At 40.9% G+C, this 13,683-nt stretch overlaps 1 protein-coding gene across 1 annotated transcript in view; it reads right to left on the bottom strand.

The window, feature by feature from the left end:
- The window catches only part of LOC138965574 (voltage-dependent calcium channel subunit alpha-2/delta-3-like), a 315,504-nt gene extending 302,404 nt beyond the window's left edge, over positions 1-13,100 (bottom strand). The window contains exon 1 of the mRNA XM_070337759.1: positions 12,625-13,100. Coding sequence (XP_070193860.1) covers positions 12,625-12,812 — 188 coding nt within the window. The 5' untranslated portion in view covers positions 12,813-13,100. The remainder of the gene's footprint in view (positions 1-12,624) is intronic.
- Positions 13,101-13,683: the final 583 nt, after the last annotated feature.

Here is a 13,683-nt window from a genome sequence, read left to right as displayed (position 1 = left end):
AAGAACAAGGCAAGAGCTTGCGACGTGTCATTTGTTAGCGATCAAAGCAACAAGCTCCACGGGACTCGGGTGATGGAAACGGCCGCATCATCAGCTAAGGATAAGCACCCCCTTTGGGCATCAATTATTCAGCGTATTCAGTTCATTGCTTGTCTTTGCCAGTAGGTCCAGCTTGCCCCCCGTACGCCCATCGCCCTGCTATTAATAATGCACGCTGGAAAACACTCCCTTTCGAGGAAATTACTTTCAAGTATTCTCTCGCAACTCGAATTCCGCTTCCTTCCGACGTCAACTACTTCAGCTTAATTCTCCTGCTTTTAACTTTACCGCAATCGTCCATTGAATATTCATGACTCTCGCACGTAAAAGAGGGCTTAAACTTGTTGAAAACAGACAAGAGCTGCGGCGAGAGGTTTTACAATTGAAAACGTACGCCTTTGGCATTCTAACCTTCTTAAGGTTGAAAATTACGCAAGTAAAACGACGTTTTATCTTAACAATGTGTACAGTTATGTTTCAATTATTATATCGTAGACGGCCTACGCCTACTGTTTCGCACATTACTTCGTAGCTTGACGGGGCATTTTTTTGTATAACTAGTTTAATCAATTATCGTATTCGTTACATTCGTCTGTAAGCGTTTGCGTGGTTGTTATTCACTGTTCCGGTGAAAAACAAATGCACTTGCCTGCTTGATTTGTTTGCTCACTTGCTTGGTTATGTAGCCTGAAAATACTGGTCTGTCCCTTTATGATCAATGAAGTAGAATATTGCCTGACTAAGCAAAGTTCAAAGACATACAGAAAGTCTGAAAAAAAAGTTTTTGATGACAGTACAAATTAACTAAAATACATAATGTGCCAATGAAACCCTAATACAGGCACACAGCTGGCGCCATTACGTAATTGTTCATATGTTTCACCTGCAGTAAAAATAATTACAAAAATCATCTTTAAAATGGCCCACAACAAAAGCTCTCAATCCCAGTTCTCTCTCAATGCCCTCGAACCATCACTATCCTCTCCCCCCTCCCTACGCTCTTCTGCAGGTATAAACCCCATAGGAAAGAACACCGTCTAGCCTTTTTCACACACACACACACACACACTCTCACACACACACACACACACTCATACACACATACACATACACGCACACACGCACACACTCACACACATATACACACACACACATACACACACGCACACACACACGCGCACACTCACACGCACGCACGCACGCACACACACACACACGCACGCACGCACGCACTCCATCCCCACTGCCCCAAGCCTCAATCTATATTAGATTGTTCCCTTTTCTTTTCTTTTCAGACAAAGGTAATTTGTCCTCCCTCTCTGGCCATTTCTTCTCATCCTATCATGTTCAATTGGCGCCGGAGGAAAACACAGCCCTGAACAAGAAGTCAGATGCTTTTCACCCCTTTCTGCAAAAAAAACACTATGGATTCCCCACACTTTGACATTTTCTATCAATTCTTCAAACGTTTTTGTCTTTGCTGTCCTTCGTTTCATTCGCTTCGCCCAATTCTTAAGCCTATTATTTTACTCTCTCTCTCTCTCTCTCTCTCTCTCTCTCTCTCTCTCTCTCTCTCTCTCTCTCTCTCTCTCTCTCTCTCTCTCTCTCTCTCTCATCTCACTAATTCATCTCTAGCTCTCTTCCATGCCTCCCTCCCTGCCTCCCCCCCTCCCCCCTCTCAGTCCGGTGAATGCTGCAACTGTCTAGTTTCAGTCTTGATCTAATTGTTTTCATTTTACATTCCTCTTTTCGAATTCTTCTCTGCTTCAATGTTTCCAATTTCGTTGTGTTTCGGGCGTACACTATTACTTAGAATTATTGATCGCGCTATTTCCTTACCCTGCGCAGCTGTGCTTCAATTTGTGCATCAGCAGACGTCGAAAGAAAGCAGGCTGCCCTGAACAAAAACAATTCTCCACACGCGCAGATGAGCCTTCAGCAAGTTCAAATTGTTTTTTTCCCTGCTGTGTTCGTTTCAAATTGTTACGGGTACTTTACTCTCGCCGATCAAACAATCAAAAAGCGCAACCTCAGCAACAGTTGTCAGAACCAACAGCCAAAGCGTTTTTCAAGGAAATGTTTTTTTGTGAACATAATGTTTTGATGACCTTGTTTCGTTAGCACAGCTGAAATATTAACTGGAATAAAAAAAAAAAGATACGTAGCGGAAGAAAAAAAAAGAATTTCAAAAAATGTTCCTTTAATCTACTGATAAATAACAACTACAGGCTCTGCATCAATGATATTATTGTTGTTTTTGTTATTGGTGGCGGTGGCATTGTTGCTGCAGTGACGGGGCAGATTGAGAAAATAAAGTAAATTTGATTTGTGTGTGGCTGTAGTATGTATGTGTGTGTGTGTATGTGTGAGTGTGTGTGTGTGTGTGTGTGTGTGTGTGTGTGTGTGTGTGTATGTGTGTGTGTGTGTATGTGTGTGTGTGTTTGTGTATCTGTGTGTGTTTGTGTGTGTGTGTGTATGTGTGTGTGTGTGTGTGTGTGTGTGCGTACGTACGTGCGTGCGTGTGTGCTTGCGTGCATGCGTGCAAATGTGTGTATGTGCATGCGTGCAAATGTGTGTATGTGTGTGTGTGTGTGTATCACACTGTGTGTCACAGTGTATGTGTGCACGTTTTCTTTACACTCTATGGTGTAACTCTTACTAAGCATCAAACTCATATCAAGTTTCTCAGAAAATACCATTACTGATGAAACCATTTCACAACACCCACACGATCAAGCACCAACCATAACACTGTCAAATACACTGCTTCCTTTATAGATCTTGTTTGTCACGATACTTGAGATTTGATATTTCAGACAGCAGGCATGATTTCACAGTTTCAGCGAAATGCTTTCTGCTGATCGATCACATGGGTGTGTTTTTTGTTGTTGTTGTTGTAATACTTGATCTTACAGAACATGATACCACCGTCTGCAACAACAAGCTTTGGGTCGCTTTGACTCTTAAGCAGCGTGCGAGCATTCGATGCAAAACAAGACCTATATTGCACAGTGATTTGCCTCCTCAGTGACAAGTCACAAACGTGTGCGTGTCCATCTGCCAGTGTGTATATGTGTTTGTGTGTGTGTGTGTGTGTGTGTGTGTGTGTGTGTGTGTGCGTGCGTTCGTGGGTGCGTTCGTTCGTGCGTGCGTGCCTGCGTGCGTGCCTGCGTGCGTGAATGCGTGTGTGTCCACCTGTCCATCCTATACCATCTGTCTGGCTGCCTTTTTGTGGGTGCATGTGTGGCTGTTTGTCTGTTTCTTTCTGTGAAAAAGTGACTGGTTTTGCCTATGTTTTTGGGAGGGTTTTTGTTTTTTTCGGCTTGCGTTTTGTTTTTCGTTTGACTGAATTACATCTGCTACAGCTAATGTCACATTGTCTTTCAGGCAGCAATACATCAACCCAGCATAAAAGATACAACAGAGGACAACAACTGTAACAAAACAAAGCAAAATACAAATAAGGATCCCAAGAAAGACAGAAAAGAGATAGAAACTGTGTCTTTTCTTGCAGCTTTTTCCCCAGGCTGTAAATCACAACGAGACGTAAGGTATCCCTTTTGTCTTTAAGAAAGCCATCAGGATCAGTTACGAATAAATCAGGCTGAGTTCGCTTTTCTCTGCCGGGGGAAAAAACAAGGTGTCACTGAACCAGCTCTATGAAGATACATAATTCTTCAGATTGACAGTGGAACCCCCGTTTTAAAACCTCCTAAAATCTGAGAAAATAAGACCTTATAAAGGAGCAAGTCTGAAAATAAAATAAATAGAAGCTATAAAAAAAAATTGGAAAAATCAGGTCTATATAAGGGGGGGGGGGCGGAAAATTAGGCCTGGTCTTAAAAGGGGGTTTCCATTGTCTTGTCAGGCATGAAAAAAGCTTGAAACTCTAAACCCGATTTTCAGAAGAAAAAAAGATTTTATAATATATAGTTTATAACGTACGAACAAAACAATCAGCAATAATTACTATGCAGAACATCTGCTAGTAATGGATCACCACCCACAAAATAAACAAGAAATTAAAAGAACTGTCCCCAACAACAAACCCCTATAAATCCCCTTAAAAATGATAGCTGTAATGATACCATCACATAACAGCCACACAAAAAGTTGTAACTTTGTAGAACTAAGAGTTTGGAATTTGTGTTTTCCCTAAAAGCAGAAGAATGAAGATTGTCATCATTTTCACGAGTTTTCATTCACAAGCACCTGGGAAATAAATCTCATGTTCCCCAGGCAATAAATCCCCAGTTACCATAGTTGCAGGAAGCAGGTTATACATGGATAATCAAAAGCAAACCCAATAGAAACGCTCGGGGATTTTTCGGCTCTTTTCATTGGTGTTTCCCCAGACCTAAACAGACGACACGACACTGCTTTGCAAAGTTCCAAAAACGAACTGGCAAACTGGCAAAAGTAAACAAAAAACAAAACTACTTCATAAAAGGTCATACATTCATTAAAAACAAATGAAACCAAGCGATATGTTTTGTCTTCTTACAGAGTCATGGAGTGCGTGTATCTGTGTTTCGACACGCAGCGTCAAGTTCAAGTAAAACGACCCCTGACACACACATTTTGACCCGTGCACAAGACGTTGTATCGATAAACGAAGCACAAAATAATAAGAAACAATAATAAAAGCAAAGAAAATAGCAACAAGATATGCAAACATCTAACAAAGCCGAGCAAGCAGAATGACAGGTCTAATGAAAAACAAAGAGGTACTGAGTCGGAAACAAGATCGCGATTCTTCCCTTCGCTGCACGACGCAAATCTTCTGTGACCTTTGACCAAACGTAGCTTCCACATTCGACCACTCAGCTTAATATTTAAAACAGAAAGCCGAGGGGGTGGAATACCGAGATGAACCTACAGAACTGTGCATCCTCAAACCTGACATATTCATCCCAACATTTAATGAACTCAAAAACACAGAAAGTTGCTTTCACACGCCAGCTTTGATTGCCAGTGGTTACCAAACCGGGACTCGTGTGGTTATCAGCACGGAACCCGTGTTTCAAAGCATGGCTCCCTGGGTTGATTGTGCACTTATTTTCTCACTACCAAAATGATGACAAAAACGATGTTTGATGGTTTGTTGACAGACCAGCTTTGTTGTCGGTCCTCGGGGGGGCATATCGACTTTTGTTTCATATTTATTGACCGCGGCCTTCGGCCTTGGTCAATAAATATGAAACAATAGACGATATTTAGCGATATGCTCCCCCTCGGACCGACAAAAAAGCGAGTCTGTCAACAACCCATCAAACATCTTATAATAGCCCATAATGGAGTTGTGACCAGTGACAATGCTGACATGAGTACAATTGATGATCCTGCTTATGGGGAAATTCAGCTGAGACATGGAATATGTGTTTTAAGTGTGTGTGTGTGTGTGTGTGTGTGTGTGTGTGTGTGTGTGTGTGTGTGTGTGTGTGTGTGTGTGTGTGTGTGTGTGTGTGTGTGTGTGTGTGTGTGTGTGTGTGTGTGTGTGTGTGTGTGTGCGTGTGTGTGTGTGTATGTGTGTGTGTTTTTGTGGGTATGTGTGTATGTGTGTGTAAGTGCGTGCGTACGTGCGTGCGTACGTGCGTGCGTACGTGCGTGCGTGTGTGTGTGTGTGTTTGCCCTATCTTAGGGCTTTATAAAACAACTGAAAACTCTTTGTAGATTGGATCTCCAATACAGAAACCTCACTATACATTCGATGCATGATCTCAAACATAAATTAAGTTAAGACTATTGTGTTCAAACAGCAGCTGTGCAATAAATAGCTAAGACTTCTTGTAGTACCCAGTGTTGCTCTGATCAACGCACACTTGACATTAGTCTGTCAATACATGTATTATATCCGCAAACCGAAGTGCAAAGCTGAACAGAATTACAAACTCAAAATACGAAACTCGAATCTTCTTCTGGATCTGGATCTGGATCTGGATCTGGTAGAGGTACGTTGCAGGAGCCAGTATTGGCTATCGTCGCAACGGAAACTGGGAGAGCGCAGCACCAAGGAAAGGAAACGTTAAGGGGCTTGTCGTCCGTCAGGTCTAAATTGCCTATATTGGACATGACTTGGTTTATACGATAGTTTTACAACAAAACAAAAACAAAATAAACAAAAAAGAATTCGGGAGCAGCGCCAATTTGAAAACCACCTCTATTATAGGCAGAGTGATGTTCATCTTTTCCGTTCTTCTTCTTCTGCGTTCATGGGCTGAAACTCATGCGGACACTCGTGGTGGTTTCGTTTTAGCACGAGTGGGTTTTTGCGTGCATGACCATTTTTACCCTGCCATTTAGGCAGCCATACACCGCTTTCGGGGGAGGCATGCTGGGTATTTTCGTGTTTCTATAACCTGTGGAACTCTAACTCGAATCAAAAACAAACTTGCACTTTTAAACACCTTTCTCTGGAATCGCTCAGTTGGCACAACGCTTCCTGCGCAAATCATTAGATTGCAAGATTTGATGGCTTCCCGTTGTCAACCCGCTTTCTGTCTCGGCGCACAACGACCCATTTGCATCACAGGACGCATCCTGCCTTGCCGGTAATTTGATGATTAATTCCTGCCAGAGATATCAGTTTCTCATCAGGCTAATGGCCAAGGCTTGGGAGAAACGCATCATTATTCCTCCTGGGACAGGGAGGTGGCTTGTGTTTTGCCTTAAAGTTAAGTGCGGATCAATTGCGTCGTTTCACGCTGGCCTGCTGTTTCTGCTTGGCTTGTTTTTAAATTCATTTCTTTCAATTGGGAATGTCGGTCTGTTTGTTGTCTCTGTCGGATCATCAGTTTTAAAGCGATGAGCTGTTGAAAAACAACTTTGAGCGTTTATTAACGGCTCAACTGAATATTTGGCCAAGAACACAATCATAACAACTGGAATACCGTGTACTTGAACTTGTTTTCGAGAACATTTCTGCGTATGCATGTCTGCGTATGTGAGTGTGTGCATGTATACACAGGATGTTAAATATCTACTCCAATCCACCCCCCTCCACCCACCCACCCGCTGACCATTCATTCCCACCGCAAATAAAATGGGTTCTGAAAAAATTAGGACAGACTGCACTAAAATACGATAGGGCAGCTAGCTTCCGAAGACGATTAGATTATTTATCACAACAGTTAACAAAAAAATCAATTAGTTAAATTGGCTCCCGCTGGGTTTTTTTTTTTGTCACGAGAAAACAACACGTTTCGTGCTGTCAGCGAGCCCATCTATCAAAGTATCCCATGGATGGCAAAGTATTGCACGCCGCACTTTTTCTACCCTAAGTACTGCATGGCTGATTTGACTGCAAACACAGCTCTGCAACGACAGAACTGGTCAGGTATGAGGCATTTAATGGCTCAACGTTTTAGACTCAATGAAATCGGCTGCACGGCGGCTATGCTAACCCATAAATTGGTAGGAGTGAGCTGTAAAAACAATCTCTTAAAGCTCTGTCATGCAACATTGATGAAATTGATTCACAAAGTGCTTTTGACATTTTTGTTTACAACCACTTGACTTGACTTACTTGACTTATTCCTGTAGACTCCCTGTGGAGCATAGGGCCGCAACAACCACTTGAAGTGTCTGATATTTCAATGAACATCGAAATAATAAAGAAGAGAAATGCCTCTCGAGTTAAAATTCACTAAAGAGTGAAATATTTATAAAAAAATGGAAATGTATTTGTAAAGGTAAGACACAACTTATTTACAAAAAACTGATTGAACATACTACGGTCCCAAAATGTATCGAAAAATGGTCTGAATCTTTAGACTGTTTGTTAGATAAGAAGGCTATTTTTCAACATGTTTTTAAAACAACAAAAGACACTTGTCTGAGATGGTTCCAGTACCGATTATTGTACAGAATTTTGCCCACAGAAAGGTTTCTATTTTTGCGAAAAATTGTGGATACGTCATTGTGTACATTTTGTGGTAGAAATGAAGAAACCCTTTTACATATGTTTTGGGAGTGTGATAAAGTGCAGACTTTTTGGATAGAATTTGTAAATTGGCTAAAGGCGAACTGCACCCATTGCAACAATTTAAAACTGTCTAAAGAACTGGTTCTTCTTGGAGTGGCGAACAATGTAGTCACCGATAAAGCTTTTGATGTGTTATTAATCTGTGCCAAACACCATGTATATATTTCCAAAATGAACAAAAAGACCCCTCATTTTCAGACATTTAGTAGAAACTTTAAGCAAAGATTTATTTGTGAAAAGTATAACGCAGTTGTGAATAATACAGTAGATAAATTCTACAAGGATTGGCGCCTGTATAAACACGTTTTGATGTAACCCTTAGGTTTTTTCGTTCCTAAAACCTTTTGATAATGCGACCACCAAACCACTGAACATCCCCCCCTCCCCATTCCATCCTCCCACCCCATGTATGTTGTAATTGTCCAAGTGTGTTTTTCTGTTATATGTTTCTGTCCTTTCGGTTAGGTGATGTCCTGTAATGTACACCATATACATGTAAAAAAAAAATGTACAAAAAGAAAATTAAAAAAAATAAAAAAAGAATACTACATCGCTTGCTGTTTCGTGCCAGATTTACACTCGTTGCTTTTTCAAATAGTGAACAGCTCGCTTTCGCTCGCAGTTCAATGTTTGAAAAAACAACTCGTGTAAATCTGGTACGACACAGCTAACCATGTAGTATTCTCTATAATGCTATATAGCGTTCGTGGGATACCTCCAGCTTCGTTGGGATTATAATTGAATTTTGGCTTCCTACAGAAAGTTTTCTTTACATTTGATACCAATCTCGATTGACGACATTCCAGCTAATAATTATGATCACACTCATTAGACAACTACGGTGACACAGACTACGAGGCTTTGTGAAGGCACGGCTAGCCATGAAATTAAGTACTTTTTGTAAAGAGAAAATGTATTGCATTTTGTTACTTTGCCAAAACAATACAGGCTACTAATGTTTTTGTTTTTTAAAGTATGAAAAACGAAGTACCTCAAACCAACAATAAATCCCAGGTAAACAATAAAATGCCTTATTAGCGTAAAAAAAAAAAAAAAAAAAAAAAAAAAAAAAAAAAAAAAAAGAAATATTTATATCACATATTTTGTGAATTGAGTGTCTTTTAATTTCATTAAAAGCAGGCATCCAGGATAACATAGGCTCATACAAAAAAGGTGTTTTTGAAACATCACAAGAGTCTTCAACACCACAAAATCAAAGATACCTCGTATAACTGAACTCTAGGTATTCATCTGAATATGTCCTTAAACACATTTAAATCTATTCATACTAATCTTTAACTCAAAATCTCAGACATGCATCTTCACAGGGGTAAAAACTAAATGTGAACAGATCATATCAAGCATCTTTTATATATATGAAACATAAAAGCTAGGACACCAAAGAATTCCCCTCCAGTCTTTACAATACAACACATGATCGGCCTCCAAATATTCTCCAAAACAAATTCAAAATTAATGTCCAGAACTCCCAAGTTTTTCCTGATATGTATTTGCCAAAGCACAGGGAAAGCAAAATCAATACTTATACAGAAAACCCAAGCCTTATTCTGCACACATATATTCTTAAAGAAAACCGCAAAATAATTCTCAAACACCGATGGCCTATCCTTCAAATATTTGTCAGAGACAAACTCTAAATCAATACATTAAAACCATGTATCTATTTATTTAAGGAATATTCACAAAAACACACTAAACATCAATACTGTACTTAACACGGTTTAAAATTAAACGTCCACCAGAACCAACTCAATGTTGTCAAACCTAGGGCTATACTTAAACTATCCACAAAAACAACCCGGGAAGCCCTTGGCTTTAACACAAATATCAGCTAGTCCAACTATCAAAATTATCCACAAACACAATTAACCCCAACTCAAAGCTCAGTGCTTTACCCTTCAGATCAAATATCCCCCATAGTAAACACAAAATCAATATCGTAAAATAAAAATCATTTTTTCTTCCAAGTACCTGCATTTACACAAACAAAACATCAATGCTGCAACATTGAAACTTTATCAACAAAATATTGGCTTCACACACACACACACACACACACACACACACACACACACACACACGTACCTAAAGTGTGGATGGTTACCTAAGAGGCGGCACTGGGTGTAGTGCCTTTCTAGTGCACTTGCACTACAACAGCACTGGGTGCAGTACTCGCTCCGGCATCGAAGAATTTTGCACTAAAAAATGCACAAAATTTGACCTATTTCGTCGCCTATAGAGGACGGAAAGAATGTCATTTTGAACATTGTTATGACATTCTTTCCGTCAAAAAAGTCAATTTAACGGTGTTAAATGAAGCGACCATCCACACAATTAGGTTGCCATCCAGAGTTTAGGTTGCCATCCACGTGTGGATGGTTGCCTTATGGTGATTTAGGCAACCAAACCTGTGGAAACGGGGGTACACACACACACACACACACACACACACACACACACACACACACACACACAAACTTATCACAAAGAACATACAGCCAAGGTTTTATCTCAAATATCCACCTGAATAAATCCCAGATCAATAATGTAACAGCCAAAGTGTATCCCCCAAATATCCGGCAAAACAAACTCAAAACTAACAATGAAGCCGAGGTAGGCAGGCATTCTGCAATTATCCACCGTGACGGCTCAAAGGGAATGCAGACACCTAACAGTTTGATCCGTTATTTAGCGCACACACAGTTAGCTGTGAGCAAGTGGAGTAATGCTATTGATCATGCTATCAGTCATGTTCAGACAAAAGGGCTGCAACAACTTGTTCCAGCTAGCCGGCAATCAACCTGCTGCTGCTGCTGCTGCTGCTTGCATGGTTAGCACACACCTTCTTGCAAAAAGAATGCGATTATTTGTGACCTTCCACCACGGAATGAGTCGCATGTCACCTTTGCATGATTTGTATATTCTCACATTTACTTAAAGAGTTTTTTATGCTCAATCCATTGGTGAAAACCGGTTTACAAAAGAGCGAACACTTTTCGAGTTATAAGCCTGTGACTAAGGTGACCCTCACACTGATACCTGACAACCCCCGGACTATATTAGGCCTAGCGCAGAACCGCGCGAGGTGACATCCGACTCATTCCGTGGTGGAGAGTCACATAAAACGGGAGAAAAAGTTGACTATATCCTCCATGACAAAGTGAGCAAGAATGACGAGAACTCTGTCACATTTGTCAGCAACAGTTTTCATGCTCAACCTCTTGATATAAAGGAGAAAGAGAAGGAAAAGGCATCAGCCTGGGAGATTGGAATTATATCGCACACAGGTACATGTTACTTTAGAGAAAGAAATTATTCAGCTTTTACAGTTCCATTTGATTGAAAGGAAGAGTATTGCATGGTTAGTACACAGCTTCTTGCAAGGAGAATGCAAGTATTTAACAACACTGCGTGTAGGAGAATGGAATTATATAGCACACAGGTACATGCTACTCCAGATAAATAAATCATGCAGCTTTGAAAGTTCCATATGATTGAACGAATAATATTTGTGATGAAAAGAAAATCACTACAATGATAGGATCATCAGTTACACGGAGAAATTACTGTATGCTGTTCATGTCAGTTTGAAAAGAGAAAGTATTTATTTCTTCTTCTTTTTTTTCTTCTTTTTTTGCCAAGCACATCATTGTGGGGCTTTTAATCAATAACATGCATCCGTCTACAATGTATCATCATTCATCCTTCAACATGTATGATAAATATGTAAATGGCAAGTGAGAAAGTATTTCTGCTCATCTCAGACTAGTAAGATAAGTTTTCACTCATCTCAGCTTGAAGTATGGTGTGCATGGTTTCTGTGTATCTCAAACTGACCATTCAGCATGCAAAATGGTGCAGTATATTTGAAAGAATATCCAAAAGTGTGTACATTCTTCAATTTTTAATGTAGTCATTAAGTGATTAACGAAACTACCAGCATTGTGAAACGTACGCTAAGTGTGACTTAAGTTTCACTCATACCATGGTTTAGAATTGTTTCTAAAATCATCTGACATCTTATACTTTTTATTGTAGAGTGTCAGTATTACTATAAGTTCGAGTCAATCAGCTATACCATCGCTTAAAGTTGGCAAAATGGTCCAAACAGATTTCACCAGCAAAACAAACATTTGAATGTGTTGAAAGTTAGTGTGTTACATGGGACATTATGACAACCTGTAGGAATGCCAGATGAATTAAAGAAGAGTTAGACCTTCTTTTTTCAGCGCTTTTTTTCTGCGTAAATCAAGCATGCCACTGCACCACCTTAAGGGGCATCAAGCACAAATCATTTGACAGATCCTTTAATCTTTAAATAAATAAAAAATAAATAAATAAAAAATGATCTTTTTAACATTCACACAGTTGAATGCCGTATTAGAGAACATTATGTCTAGGCAGGTATCATTTTAATGATTCAAAAAAGGGAATGTTGTACAGACATGGAGTCACAATTAAATCAACATACTCACACTTAAAACTCAACAGTTGACGAACAAAAAAGAAACAACATATGAAAAGACACTACGCAACACAAAACCGTGGGCACTTCAACTTTGAAACTTTTCAGTACTTACGCCGCAAGGTTGATGTCTAATTCCTTCCGTTCGTCCATGGCGACATCCATAAGATCCTCAGCTTGAGAATTCACCCCCGTCACCAGCGCTACAATGACCATCACCACAAGAAGGCCCATACAGAGGACCTCCATGATGCGCTGAGGGGCAGTGAAGTGGCAGAATCCGCAGGACCTACGCACCCCCATAGTGACGACGACACAACTCGGTTCTCAACACACTCGTAGCAGGGTGCAGGGATTCTGCTGTAAAAACACACACACAAAAACACAAGGGGGTAGGTACAGATCCAGGGTAGGGGGTGTCACATGCTGGGTAATCTCCAGGTCCACTAAACGCTAGGACTACTACGGTGAATGCAGGGCGCGGCTGTGCCAATCTCTCTCTCTCTCTCACACTACGCCAGTTTCTCTCCTTTTCCGCTCTCACACTGCCAGTGATAGTGATACTGCCTGCGATGCCAGAGAGCTCCGCTTGTCTCCTCTCTCTCTCTCTCTTTCTTTCTGTCAACTCCCCTCCTCCCCGCTACGCAGTGAGCCAGCCCAACCAACCTCGTGCAGGATGAGTCCACTACTGGCAGGTGGGGGTGGGGCAGGAGTCTGGCACCAAAGTGTAACGCTCAGGCTTATCTGACAATCAGTCCTGGGCAACAATGACCCACAGCATAAATTATTAATCTCTCCTCCCCCACCTCCCATCCCGAACTCTCTCAGCCTGAATGTCAATATCACTCTGGACAGCCTCTTCTCTCTCAAGTTTCTCCCCGACGGCCGTGGCAGCCTGCCCCCCCCCCCCCCCCCCCCCCCCTCTCTCTCTCTCTCTCTCTCTCCTCCCTCTTTCTCAGTCTCAGTCTCTCTCTCTCTCTCTCTCTCTCTCTCTCTCTCTCTCCTTCTCTCTCTGTCTCTCTCTCTCTCTCTATCTCTCTCTCTCTCTCTCTCTCTCTCTCTCTCTCTCTCTCTCTCTCTCTCTCTCTCTCTCTCCTTCTCTCTCTCTCTCCTTCTCTTACATAGTTGCATTTACAGCTTTGTTGCGTCAGTGCAATCTACTCTATAATTCTTA

Source organism: Littorina saxatilis, linkage group LG4, assembly GCF_037325665.1.
Source record: "Littorina saxatilis isolate snail1 linkage group LG4, US_GU_Lsax_2.0, whole genome shotgun sequence".
NCBI classification, from domain to species: domain Eukaryota; kingdom Metazoa; phylum Mollusca; class Gastropoda; order Littorinimorpha; family Littorinidae; genus Littorina; species Littorina saxatilis.
The sequence above is the reverse complement of the archived record's forward strand: the minus strand, read 5'-3'. Positions and strand labels throughout refer to the sequence as shown.